General features: G+C 37.2%; 1 protein-coding gene across 1 annotated transcript; it reads left to right on the forward strand.

Annotated features, from left to right (window-relative positions):
• Positions 1-958: 958 nt before the first annotated feature.
• LOC127627586 (growth arrest-specific protein 1-like) lies at positions 959-3866 on the forward strand. The gene has a single exon (XM_052104026.1). It carries the CDS (start codon positions 1600-1602, stop codon positions 2383-2385), a length of 786 nt encoding a protein of 261 aa, XP_051959986.1. The 5' UTR covers positions 959-1599; the 3' UTR covers positions 2386-3866.
• The last annotated feature ends 9644 nt before the right edge of the window (positions 3867-13510 follow it).

A 13510-nucleotide genomic window follows, 5' to 3' on the forward strand; every position in this document is an offset into this window, starting at 1 on the left:
CAATGTAGCACTGAATTAAGCCAAGCTTTAGAAGTGTACTGACATTTCAATGCTTTCTTTAATGTGCTTAATCATGTACCACATGACACACAGGAGCCTTCCACAGGGAAGCTAAATGCTTTGTAGTCTATTAGACAACATCACCATGCTTTGATGGCAATAAAAACAAACTCCAGAGCTGTGCACAAAGACCTCAAAGTTTGGTGCATAAAACATGATGACGGTAATAATCAATAGATAATTGTTTTGATCATAAACAGAATTTTTGTAGAAATTTTACTTCAGAATTCACAAAACAAGAAGTTACCAAACGTAACAACCAACCAAAACTATGCAAGCTCATTAACTATTTAATTCGACATGCTGGGAACACCAGCTTTGAAAAAGCTAAGTAAAATTGACTTATTTTATGTACCTGTGAAACCTGTGAAATTGACTCAAATAAGCAAATAAATATGAAAAGGTTTTTTTTTCCTTTAGGATTCATGCATGATGATGCATTATAAAGATAAGAAACAATCATAGATAATATTTACTTATAAAGCTAGAGCACTCAATTTACCTGTTTGAAGTTACTTAATATTTTCAAGTTCACACTTAAACTAACTTATTCACTGTAGAAAGTACTTAATCTTTTCTCGTACATTTACTTAGCCACAAAATAATGTTTTACAGTTATGTCATTTAATAACACTTCAGCCTTTTTCAATGTTTTGATGCTACTGAAGAATGCACGTCATACACATCTAACCAAGTCAGACAAACAGCATTAAAGTTGGTCTCTTCTTTTGATTTCTAACTCACTTTCTGCTCTGAGGTTATCTAAACCTTTTGGAGAGACCATTCCTGACCCATCTTGCCCCACCCCCATTCTCCCGCCCCCTACTTCGAGACTTGCAACAACAAACGGTCTGACCAATAGGAATCAACAAAACTTCCGCAGGAGTAGAGTGGATAAAGCAAAACTAGCGGGTCAGAAAGGGGCCAGTGTGTGAATTTGAACACGCTGCGCTTTCCTCGTGTTTATTATCTGTTTGCGTCCCGATGCGTACAATATATGACGGACGACAAACGCACACCCGTGAATGTATCACTTCGGTGAATGTATCACTTCGGTCAACGAGTCGGTGAAATCGCAAGAGAACTTTATATGCTTGGAGTCAGCGAGCACATTTGAACGTGAGTGGGAGAAGCGAGGGGAAGAGCCCCTGAGTTCCTCACTTCTGCCCACAAGAAAGAGGAATCAGCACACTGTCACACGGACACGAACCGGAAAGATGGAGCGAACCAACCGTTTGCTGGAAATAGCACTTTTGACAAACCAGGCTCCTTAAAACAAACAACGAACAACTATGGATTACGCGAAAATCTTTATAGATTAACGTATCTGTGGAAATATACTGTAACTGATCAGACCAGCACAAAAACTATTGTTTTCTTCTTTTGGATGGACCTTGCAATCTTGAACATAAAGGAACATCTTAATCATTCAATGCATGGTCTGAGCTGAGGGATTTTCCCTCACAAGCTGTAATGGAACAATGAAATATGCGTGTGTAAAACTGACCTGACGCCAGCCAAACTGTTACCGCCTTCGACATGGCAAATTGTGCAGGTTTGGTTCGGGGTGCGCGCACACTGATTTGCCCTTTCGCTTGTGTGTTTGTATGTTTGACTTATTTTTCCATCGCAGCCCCCAACCACCACGGCCGTCGGTTGATCTGTTGGCAAGCGATATTGAACTGTCAGTCGGAGTCTGAGTGCCATTACGCCTATGATCAGTATTTGCACGCCTGTGACCCCATCCTGACCGGCCAGAGGAGGAAATGTCCCAGTCACTGCATCTCCTCGCTGGTTCAGTTAAACTTAACCAAAAACGGTCCGGCGCTGGAGGACTGCAGCTGCTCCTCGGACCCCCGCTGCCTTGAGACCAAACGAGCCATCGAGCCGTGCCTACCCAAAACCAGCAGCATGGGCTGCACCGAAGCCCGGCGGCAGTGCGAGAGGGACAGCCAGTGCCGAAGCGCGATGGGCGAATATTTAATTCACTGCGGGAAACTCTTCAGCGGCTCCAGCTGCTCGAACCCTTGCCGCAATGTCATCGCGTACATGCGAAAACTCCCCAAAGCGCAACAATTGGATACTTGCGTCTGTGACGGATCAGAGCGCACTATCTGCGAGTTTATCAAAACTAGTATGAAAACCCTTTGCTTTGACTCTCCTCCCGTGGATGAAGAGGGCTCCAGTGGTTTGGACGATGATGACCAGGATGATGAAGATTATCCATTGGAGTTTGAGGCCAAGGGGAACACAGGTTCTGCGTATGTGGCATGTTCTGTTTTGACTGTGGTGGCATCCATTTTGGCTATTGTGCCGCTTCCTTGATCACTTTGAAGTCGAGTTATTAATCTGCTCCTACAGCTGTTCGGGAATAGTGCATTTTGTCGTATGACGAATTCGTCTCCAAAGAGTAGGCTACAAGTTGAAGGAATGTACCAGGTTCAGTACAAATTCAGCTCAATCGACAGCATTTGTGCCATGGTATTGATTACCACAAAAATAATTTAGACTTGTCCCTTGTTTGTAGGCTAAAAATAAATAAAAAAAAAATTGAATTTCTTTTGTTTTTGAAAAAGAAGCAAAAATCGCAGTACAGTACAATGTAAGTCCATGGGGCCAGTCAATAAACATTCAAATACACAAAATTATAGCCACAATATTATACGTGTTAACATTATTTTAGTATGATAAAGTCACCTACTATCCTTAAGATGTGTAAAGTTATATCCAATATTACAACTTTGTTGTCATGACAACATAACACTGGTAAATTCTGTACTTTGGTAAATGCTGTAACGCAGGTAAATCCCTGATTGTATTAGACTAAATTAATGTTAAATTATATAATGTTTACGGCATGTGGCTATACTTTTAAAACAGCGTGTATTTTAACGTTTAAAGACTGGCCCCAAGTAAACGAGGCACAAGTTGAAATAACTTCTGTGGGCATCAACATTATGCCACAAATGCTGTCGATTGAGCTTAACTTGAATGGAGTCTGAAACATTCCCTAAAAGATTTGCTTGACATTAAGATGTTGTTCATGCCCTGAAATTGTCTCTTTGTATATGTGCTTTGATTCACTATGCAAATTTACCGCTGCAACACATTTGGCCCAGGTGAACCATGCCTTATCTAATGTAGGTTTATCAGTTATCAAGCTAAAATTCTTATTCTGAAGTAATTTAACAGCAGGGATACAAGGTACTGTAAGTCAGTCAACTGCCTTAAACACATTTTCCTATGTCAAATACAATTTTTTTGTAAAAGACTCTACAACTCGATCAATCTTATTTCCTTAAAAGATATAGAAATGTTTATTTTGTTACATAGACATTTGAGCAAATCCATGTTTTGATTACGAAGCTGTGCACTGCCAATGTAAAACTAGATTTTTAAAATATGTAAAGTATTTTTTATAAAGTTACAAACGACCTTGCACAAGTAACCTCTGTATAAAGTGTTTTGAATGCTGGAATCAATAAAGAGTAGATCTCTATATTAGCTAGTATGCGAGTAATCTGTAGATTTGATACACCTTATGAAAATACTAGAGGTTCACCAGAGAAAACTTTATTTTTATCAAGAGTAACATTCAAAACAAAGGGTGATTATTCCAGCTTTAAAGGGAAGTTAAATGTTTGGTGTAATTATTTTCTTTTTAAGATATTGTACAGTGTACAGATTTCAGAGAAAATTTTAAATGTGTTATCAAAGATGAACTATTTACTGTGTAGAAATGTATAAATCCACTGTATGACTGCCTCAGTGATGTTCTTTTAATAGAAGGCATAAAAACTAAAGTACAAAGATTCAAACTGAGTATGTGTGTGATTTATTTATTTATATATATATATATATATATATATATATATATATATATATATATATATATATATATATATATATATTTGCTATATTTCATAGTGTCCTTGTGAAGTTCCACCGTGCTGACACCTAAGGCCATGATTGGTTTGCAATGCTAAATCTTGATTATGCTATAGCTATGAGCAGAGCTTTTCAGGAACAGATTAAGTATCGCACACAGAAGGAGCTTGAGGTGCTGACACATGACTTAGCCAATAGAAGTGTTTGCTGAAGGCATTAACTCTGATATTTAGATATCTTTAGAATGTGAACACAAAAGCGAGTGGCTTTTTCCTGGGGTAACCGTCTTACTTCTGGGCCAAGACAGACAGAGGTGTGTTTATTTTTCAATCGTCTTTGCTGAAAGGCCTATGTCTGCACGCCACTACCGTAAATAAAGCAGGACTTTAGTTCTTTCTAAATTGACTGAGAGACAGTAGCAGAACAACATGCACTGCAAATGTATTATCTTGTAACAACTTCTATATTTTGCACTTAAAGGAATATATTCCTTTCAATAAAAGTTAAGCTCAATCGACAGCATTTGTGGCATTTTTCTTTAAAAAAGCAAAAAGCTTGGTACCAGTGAGGCACCTACAATGGAAGTGTATCCATAAACGTCAAAAAACTCACTGTTTTAAAAGTATAACCACAAGATATAAACAATATGCATGTAAGCATGAATTTAATGTGATAAAATCACTTACTAACCTTTCCTGTGTAAAGTTATAACTAATTTTACAACTTCATCTCCATGATGATATAATGTTAACAACCCCTAAAATGACTGTAAAGAATTATAATTTAAACAACTTTACAGCTCAAATAATACATTAGTTTTAACAGAAGAATTAATGTCAGTGCTTTTATAAAATAATAGCTTCAGTTTTCTTTCTTTAAACCCTCCAAAAAATGGCCCCATTCACTTTCATTTTAAGTGCCTCACTGTAACCTCCATTTGTGCTTTTTTTTTAAAGAAAAGGAGGGACGAGTCAAAATTATTTTTTGTGTTTAATCAGCATTATGCCACAAATGCAGTTGATTGAGCTTAACTTGTACTGAACATGGAATATTTATTTAATGTGGATTGATCTTTTTAGATACTAAAATGGAAAACCATCAGACATTTACTCTTGGAAGGGTGTGGTCTAAATAAAGTTAACATTTTCATGTCAGGATGTGATTAATTATTTTAAGGATATATATTATCTGTAGCATGCCAGTCAGCTGAAGTGAAAATTAATTACACTTATGAAGAAAGACTGTTGTTAAAACCACATGTCTGGAAAAAAGCAAATCACATCAAACCAACATCCAAGTTTATCTTCTTGAAAATTATAGTGGAATTTGCTGAGAGTTGAATTAGTTAAGAATTGCTTACTTTTTTTTACATAACATATTAATAAGAATTAATTTGCATATTTAAACAGTTCAACTTGTAAAAAGGTAATTTGTAAAGGTCAACTTTTTACAGTGTTCCCAAACTTGTATTGTTAACCATTTAAAAAAAATACTATACTATAATATGTTCTAAATGTTACCTTACGTATTTGACTTTTTTGGCCATTCTATACTCTAGTTTTAGAAAGTGCAGATATTTTTGACATGTTCTCTGTATCATCTAATGGCTTGCATGATTGTTGATAAATGTTTGCCACAAAGGGAAAATTTCTTCATTTTTTCATTTCATCAGGGGCTTGAAGGTGCATTTTTTAAAGACACTGTATATTTTTCTAACAAACTCTCAAGATATTTGGATGTTGCCTTCATGTCTTTTAAACATGTTCAGCTAGGCCATTTCTGTCTCTCCACTCCATGCTGTTAAAACCCACCACACTTCATTCTCTCACTCTTGTCTCCGGGGTCTTCAAATGGGGGTGATGGTTGCAAAATGTTTTATTAGAGTGAGGACAAGGGCCCTTCAGCTGGCTAAATGGAGAAATCGAGTGGCACTTTTGTCATGGTAATGTTAAGCACATAACAGTTCAGCAGCAAAATGTTCATGCACTTCATTCCTCTAGCTCTAGCTGACACCTCTTCAGAGCCGAACCACGGGGTAGCATGTGGGAAAGATCCACTGGCCCCTGTTCCTCATACTCCTTCCTATATACTCCCTCAAGCATTGGGGGGTAGTTGAAGACCCTATTTTTTTTTCTTGAAGCTCTCTTGCAGTCAGTCTCAGCTTGCGCAAAAGAGCCCAGCATGTGCTGTATGAAATAATGAGAGGTCTCTTAGAATGCAACAATTGAAATCAAGCAACTAAACTAGTCATATCAGTGTGGCCTGTTTGATTAAAAGATGAATTTTTCCTGTAACTCTCCTGGAGAGGTATTGTGTGTGGAGGTGCAGAGGAGAGATGGATGGAGAGTGCTGCCATGGTAGTGTATTTCAGAGTAAAAATGCGTTTCCAATTGATCCCTTTATGCAAAGAATAATCAATTTAGTGTGTGTTTTGAAGTGGGATGTTAGGATTTATGTGACCAACTGTGACAGCTATTCAATTTCATTAAATGAAAATGATAACTGACAAAAAAACAAATTAAGATTATCATGACGTTTTGTTAGTCTATCAGCCCAAAGTCCCTCCTGAAAAAGTAAAAAAGGGAAAAAGAAAGAAAATTGATTTTAGTAAGCACAGTAAAAGTTTTATGAGATATTTCAGTTTCGTTGTGTAGTCACTCCCACCAAAAGTCGGTGCAGCTTTCTGTTTTAACCAAAATTACATTGTACCATTGCATTACCTTACATTAGTTCTTCTGGATAATGAACCAATTGTTGGGCCATACACTTCACTTGCTGTGTTTTCAATTATCTCCTGGCACTTTAAGAAAAAGTTATGTGTTTCGTGTCCAAGAAAAATGGGGGAAACTACAGGAAATGTCACAGCAGGGCTTTCAGCAACATTTCGAAACTGTTCCTTTGCCCATAAATTTTGATACTTTCAATACTTTAGTCAAAGTGTAGGTTAGACTAATGTTGTCAAACTTATGTGGTATTATGTGGAAATTATGTGGTAAGTGATGAGGCATGTAGACAGTTGGTATGGCTGAGCCTGGGCTATAAGCATTGAAACGGAAAGCTCATTGGGTAGGATTTAAACTAATCCTTTAAAGTAAGGACATGGTATTTAATAGTGAGAATGCTATTAGCCTGTAGACTTATTCCTTAGTTACAGTTTTATTCTATATGGTAAGATTGAAAGTGTGCACTGGTCCTAAAACACATGATTTTTATTTTTGTATTTCCTATTCATTTAGGTTTTTCCATTCTTTGGACATTAGGGGAAACATTTTGTTTTTCTTCACCTAGCTGTCACTTTGATTTCATCATGGAAGACTTTTGTTGAGTTCACAGCTCTTTGAAATGAGTAAAAGGATCTCAATCCTGACTCGCTAGAGGGGTCTGCTTCTTTTGCCCGAGTGCAACAGCTAAGGATTAAACCGGCCACAAAGAGATCACTTACCTGAGAGTTTGCTTAGAGCAGCTCTCAAATCTTGCACGCCATATATGGTGCAATAGAGAAAGCTCAATGTCCCATTCTTGTATTGTTAGAGCTACTGGAAAAAGTGTACCAGTGTTATTGATTGATAGTATTTGTTAATGAGAGTGTAAACAATGATGTGCGATTTGTTGAAAGTGAGTCGTTCTTGATCTTTCCAGATGGAGATAAGCAATAACATTTTGAAATGCTATTGCCATAGTTGGTCACTGTTGGTAGTATGTACACTGAGTTGAAGATTCACAGCTTATTTTTTAGGGCTATGCAACAGCATGATAACATTTTGTCTATTTGAAATTACAATACTTACAGTAGGTGCTTCTTTTTGTGCTGTAAAATATACGTAAAGATTGTGGACCATTTTTGGTCACCTTTAAAAAGTAATAAAAAAGAATTGGTCCCACTAAAGTGTCTTTAACTACTGTGTACATAAGCATTTGATATTGAATACTTATTAGTTTAGGTTCACTGTCCTCTTCTGCATATTGTGGTGCCGTTTTGTGGTTTGTTCTACATAAAGCGGCAGCTCATTTGAGCTTATAGCGGCCCATTCAGCCCGTTTCGTAGCTGACCCACCGGCCCGCTCGGTTCTCCCGATGGCCAGTTGGCCCCAAAGTGCGTCGGCCCACCGGGAAAATGCCCAGTATGCCATATTACCAGTCCAGCCCTGGTTGATAGTGACTTACTTTAGAGCTTAAAAAAGCACCCATAAGTATCACTGAAAAGTAGTCCATGCAAGTTGTGTGTCTTCTAGGTCTTCAGAAGACATGCAATAGGGTTGGTGAGAATCACTCTATAATTTAAGCAATTTTTCAATGAAAATCTTGACATCTGTTGCACGTTCACAGTGGCCCACATGTTCGCGCAAGAACTTGTGTTTTTCTGGTGCTAAAAAATGCATATTCTTGTGTTAATGAAGTCATGGGTTTGTAAAAACATGAGGGTGAAATTGAAAATTTTGGGTGAACTATTCCTTTAAAGCTGAGGTCTTGAGAAGCAATAGTAATCCATGCCTGCTGTAACAGTTGGCACTAGGTGAGCAAAGCAGCAGAAATTCTAGCACTCATGAGGGAATAATGGCAGATGAAGGAGAAGTTTGGCCGCTTGTTTTCACTCAGGAGGATAATGAGGTGATGGAGGGAGAGGTGTTTTTTACTAGAGCAGAGCATAGCCCATTTTTTGCACCAACAGCCATAAAATCCATCTGACAGGCAGCGCAGGGGAGGGAAGCACACGCGGGTGGAGAAGCCCCCAAACTGGGTAGAAGAAAAGGAATGCTGGTCTACTGGTTCCAGGGAATGAGAAACAGCAATAAAGCTGTAACAGATTGCAATCTTTGTGTTTGAGAAACAACATTAGTGTATGATGCGCATTCTCTCCTGGATCCCTCCTGAATTCCTCTGTCATCATGGGATTCAGATAAATAAAACTGAACTATTATTTGAACTATATATTTGCAAACATGAACATCAAACAATTATGTTGCAGGCAATGTTAGCCATTGTAGAACTACTCATATATGCACATACAGACATAAAGCCTTCAACCTGCCATGAATCACATTTTTGTTTGCTGATATCAGATAGACTATAGTGCTATCACAGAGGTGTGATATTTCAGGACTCATAATTTAGTGATCTGTTAGGTAATAGGGACATTTTCTAAGTGGTATTCCATTAAAATAGCTTACAGCACCTTAAAGGGGTAGTTCTCCCAAACATTTTAATTCTCTCATCATTTAGGCTCCTCCCTCATGCCATCCCAAATGTGTATGACTTTCTATATTCTATAGTACTTTTTTACCTCCCCCATCCCCCCCTGGAATCTACACCCTTATCCATATGACACCAGTGGTTAAATTAATGTCTTCTGATGTGATATTATAGGTGCATGTTTATACAGATTCAATATTTAAGTTTTTTTTTTACTATAAATAACTATAAATCAGAATGTGAATGTGGAGATTTATAGTTGAAAACAATTTAAATTTGAATCTGTTTCTCAAACTGATTGCATCACTTCAGAAGGCATATTAAAGCACTGGAGTCATATGGATTACTTTTATGCTACCTTTATATCACTTTTTGGAGCTTGAAAGATCTGGTCACTATTCACTTGCATTGTAAGGAACAACAGAGCTGAGCTATTCTTCTAAAAATCTTTGTATTCAGCAGTAAAAAGAAAGTCATACACATCTAGGATGGCATGAGAGTGAATAAATGATGAGAGAATTTTCATTTTTAGGTGAAATATCCCTTTCAATTCTCAAGTGAAATAAGCTGAATTTGAATTTGACCACCAACCCTGCACCTGATTCTCAGCATTTCCTAAACTTTCATAACCTCTTCTCACCACACAAACCTGACCTGGTATTCAAATGATCAGGCATAACATGGCCTGCTCTAATTTGTTAGCATACAGCTGTTTAAGATACACGCTTGCACCCGCAGAAGCAGGAGTCATCATCTGGCTTCTTTATCCAACCACAGGACAAATAAACTATCCCACATACACAAGCAAAACACAAGCACATGTCGGAGGAGAAAGCAACGAAGGACACAGAGACTGAGCAAATGAAGAGGCCAGGGGCAAAAAAAGGAAAAGAGGCAGTGTGTGTGTGGGCCAGGTTTTGCATACAGAAGGATAGTAAAACCTGAAATCACTTACATTGAGGGGACCAGTCAACGGTCCCCACAAATTTAACTGATAAACATTAATAAACCTTGTAAAAAATAATTTGAAAAAAAAAAAGACAAAAGGCTTCTGTGAGGGTTAGGTTTATGAGTAAAGTTAGGGTATAGTTAATATCATTAGCTCAGTATATGAACAATTGAAGTTAATAGAAAGTCCCCACCATGAAAGAAAAACAATATGTGTGTTTTGCTTAACACTGACCAAGAATGCGTCCCTTCTCACTTACATCCACACAATACCTCATTCTTACTTATCCCATTATGTTTATTTACCAACACTGAATACTATAGCTAAGAGTCTTTTTGAGACTATATCCTTGTGTCTAAGAATAGAAGAAACTTTTAAAGAATTAGTGCAGACGGGATAAATCGATGTAGAAAGAGAGTCAGAAAGAAGAAGAAAACTTGCTGATACGGGCATTGCTTAATTTCCACGGTCACAGGGCAGCTGTGAGGAGCAGCCTGCTGTGGAGGGCTATTTCAACTCCAATGGCTCCACTGACCCTGAAGAGCAACTCAGTCTTTATCTCAGCTTCACTCCTATTGAAGGAGATGACTGGCAGGATTTATAGGGCCAATTTAAAGAAACAAGTCATTAATGGCAGTTTCCTATTGATCACCCCCCTGCCTCAAGAGTGTTGGTGTGTAGTTTTAGGGATTTAACCCCTGAGGAGATGAAAGTAAACAAGATGTTTGAGGAACACTGTTTAAGGAAAGGAAGGCAAGGATTGCACAGTGAATGAGACAGCAGCTATATGTATTTTTTTAATCAGGTTTATTAATTACATTTTGTCAGTTTTGTCAGTAAAATAATTAACTAATGTTTTAACAAAAATGTGTGTCCTTAGCAACAAGGCACTCAAGGCTGTGCTATATTGTGTGTTTATACTGTATATAAAATATAAACTTAATAGCACAAATACAGATATAAATGTCATTTATGTATTTATGAATATACATTTAAAACATATTGCAGATTATAATTTCTATTTTGGATTGCATTTAAAAAATATTACCGAAATAGATTGTATAATCTAAATACATACAAATTTACATTACATTAAAATGTCAGATAAATCATTCCTAAGCACTGAAGGGTTTCTGGAACATTCCATACTCATCTATACTTTTCAAACTTGAAAGTTCTCATCCCAATGCTGTTAGATTACAGAGTAGGTTACCAACACTAGATTGGACCTTTAATTTACAAGTTAACCTATAAATTCTCACAAATGCCAAATAAATGTAAATTCCACCATACAGCCTATATTTATCTTCTACGACCACTACAAATTCACCCCAGAGTTCAATTATTATTTTCTTTGTACAATTTCTTTCTTTTTCTTTGTTTCTTTCTTTCTTTGTTTCTTTTTTTTTTTTTTTTGGTGTAGCCACAAATACTACAGAGGGAAATTATCTGTGTTGGCATGTTAGAATAAGATCAGGTTTTCACTACTCTCAAGTTATGTTGAAGGTATTATGAACTGAACATATCAGAGCTGTGGTTAAAGAATCTGGTAGATGGCTGTTTCAAGTGAGTATTTGTATTTTCATTGATAAATCTTAAGCTACCCACTCAAAATGTTGTGTTAACTTCCCAGGAAACCTATAAACCTTGTTTTAAAGCAAGTGATAATGCTTTATAGCCAGACGTCTCAAACACGCTGCATCAAGTTAAGAGTGCACTCAGTAGTGGTCACCATGAATTACAAAACAGAGCAACATCGAAGGATTAACTAAGTGCAATATCAATCAAAGACAATAAAATGAAGAACACAAACAGAGAGGGGGAAGGAGTGAAGAAAAGCTTGAACAGAATAAATAATGAAGCCCTAGCAAGGGAGTTGTTAAGAGTTAATAGTCTCTCAGAACCTGAATGGGGGCTGAGGGTCTCACTCTATTAAGTCGACCCCCAGGGCCATGGGCCAAATTGCACCCAGTTGTTGTCCTGAAAGAATTCATCCTTCACACATCCATTTCCCCCATTATGTTGCCTCCTTTCATGGCAAAGGCAATGCCAAAGTACCCATGCTTTGGGTTACTGACTTGGTACAATCCAAGAGAGAGTGGTTATGTGAGAGAAAGAGTGCAGAGGGGTTATAAATATGTTAAATTGGTGTGCAGGTTTAAGTGGCTTTGTATAGCAAACACAAACAGGCTCTCAGCATAATGAATGAATTCAGTGCAGATGTATAGGTATATTTTTTTACCACAAATACAAAAAGAGGCACTGAATAAATATGAAATAGGAACTATTTTCACAGTTCATTTTAATTATTTGGTATGAAAAAAAAGCATTATGTGTGTTGGTGGTTCATTATCGACATGCCTCAGGGATGCATGCATAATTTCAAAGCTCCCTTTAGTCTCTTATTTATGTAGGAATTTCCTGTATTTAAGATATGCGAAATTAGAAAATGGAGGAAACTCCCTTTAAGGCTTGTCTGAGGTCTGTTGTCTGGGCCACCTTCGTCCTTCATTCCCATGAAATACAGACTCTGCTTCTACATACATAACAGAAAACCCCCTAATTTTATGGCACAGCCTTTCACACCCAAATTTACCCCAATTTATAAAACAAATAATTCAGACCCCAAATTCTGATTAGAAGAGCCATGTTCTAAGCTATTAAAATTACTATAAACACACTCACCAAGTTTCTGTATTGCTTGGCAACAACAACCACCTACAGTTGGATATCAAACTATATTACATTATATTGCAGAAGAATTATTTTTGCAGATTTTTTGTTATTAATAAATGTAACTTTGGTGTCTTTTATCATATTGATTTTTTATAAAAAACAATAAGCCAGTCAAGTTTGTATTACAGTGATTTTACAAGATGTGATATCACTTTCCTGTAGTAAAATCTATGTAATGCATAGCTTATTGCTTTAATGTTCTCCAGATATGCAGTTTAGATTCCATTTATTTTTGTTGAAGACTTTAATAAAGTAACATATACAGAGACCAAGTTTTTTTTAATAAAATACTTAACAAGTAGTTTTATAAGCAAAAGACAAAATAACTCTCTCTGGTAACAGCTGCACCAGGTTTCTTCAGTATATTATGGCACATCAGGGTTTTTTGGTGGACAGAAAGAGAGGCAGGAAGTTAAAGATCAAGTAGCTGGAGAAAAAAGAAGACATAAGAGCTTTGGCAGCCGTGGGCAATGAAAATTGCCAGAAACCCAAGCTAGAAATGAGAAGAGCGATACCTCGCTCTTGGACCAGCTGCCATGAATCAGACCTGCTCCCAGTGGGCAACAACTGCAGCAGAGCAGGGTCAAATATTCCCTCCATCCTTCCTAACAGACACATATATGGACCTCTTGACTGATTTTTTCCTCCCGCTCCTCCTCCTTCTAAGGCAGGAACCAAAATAACACC

This window comes from Xyrauchen texanus, chromosome 3 (genome assembly GCF_025860055.1).
Source record: "Xyrauchen texanus isolate HMW12.3.18 chromosome 3, RBS_HiC_50CHRs, whole genome shotgun sequence".
Classification (NCBI taxonomy): domain Eukaryota; kingdom Metazoa; phylum Chordata; class Actinopteri; order Cypriniformes; family Catostomidae; genus Xyrauchen; species Xyrauchen texanus.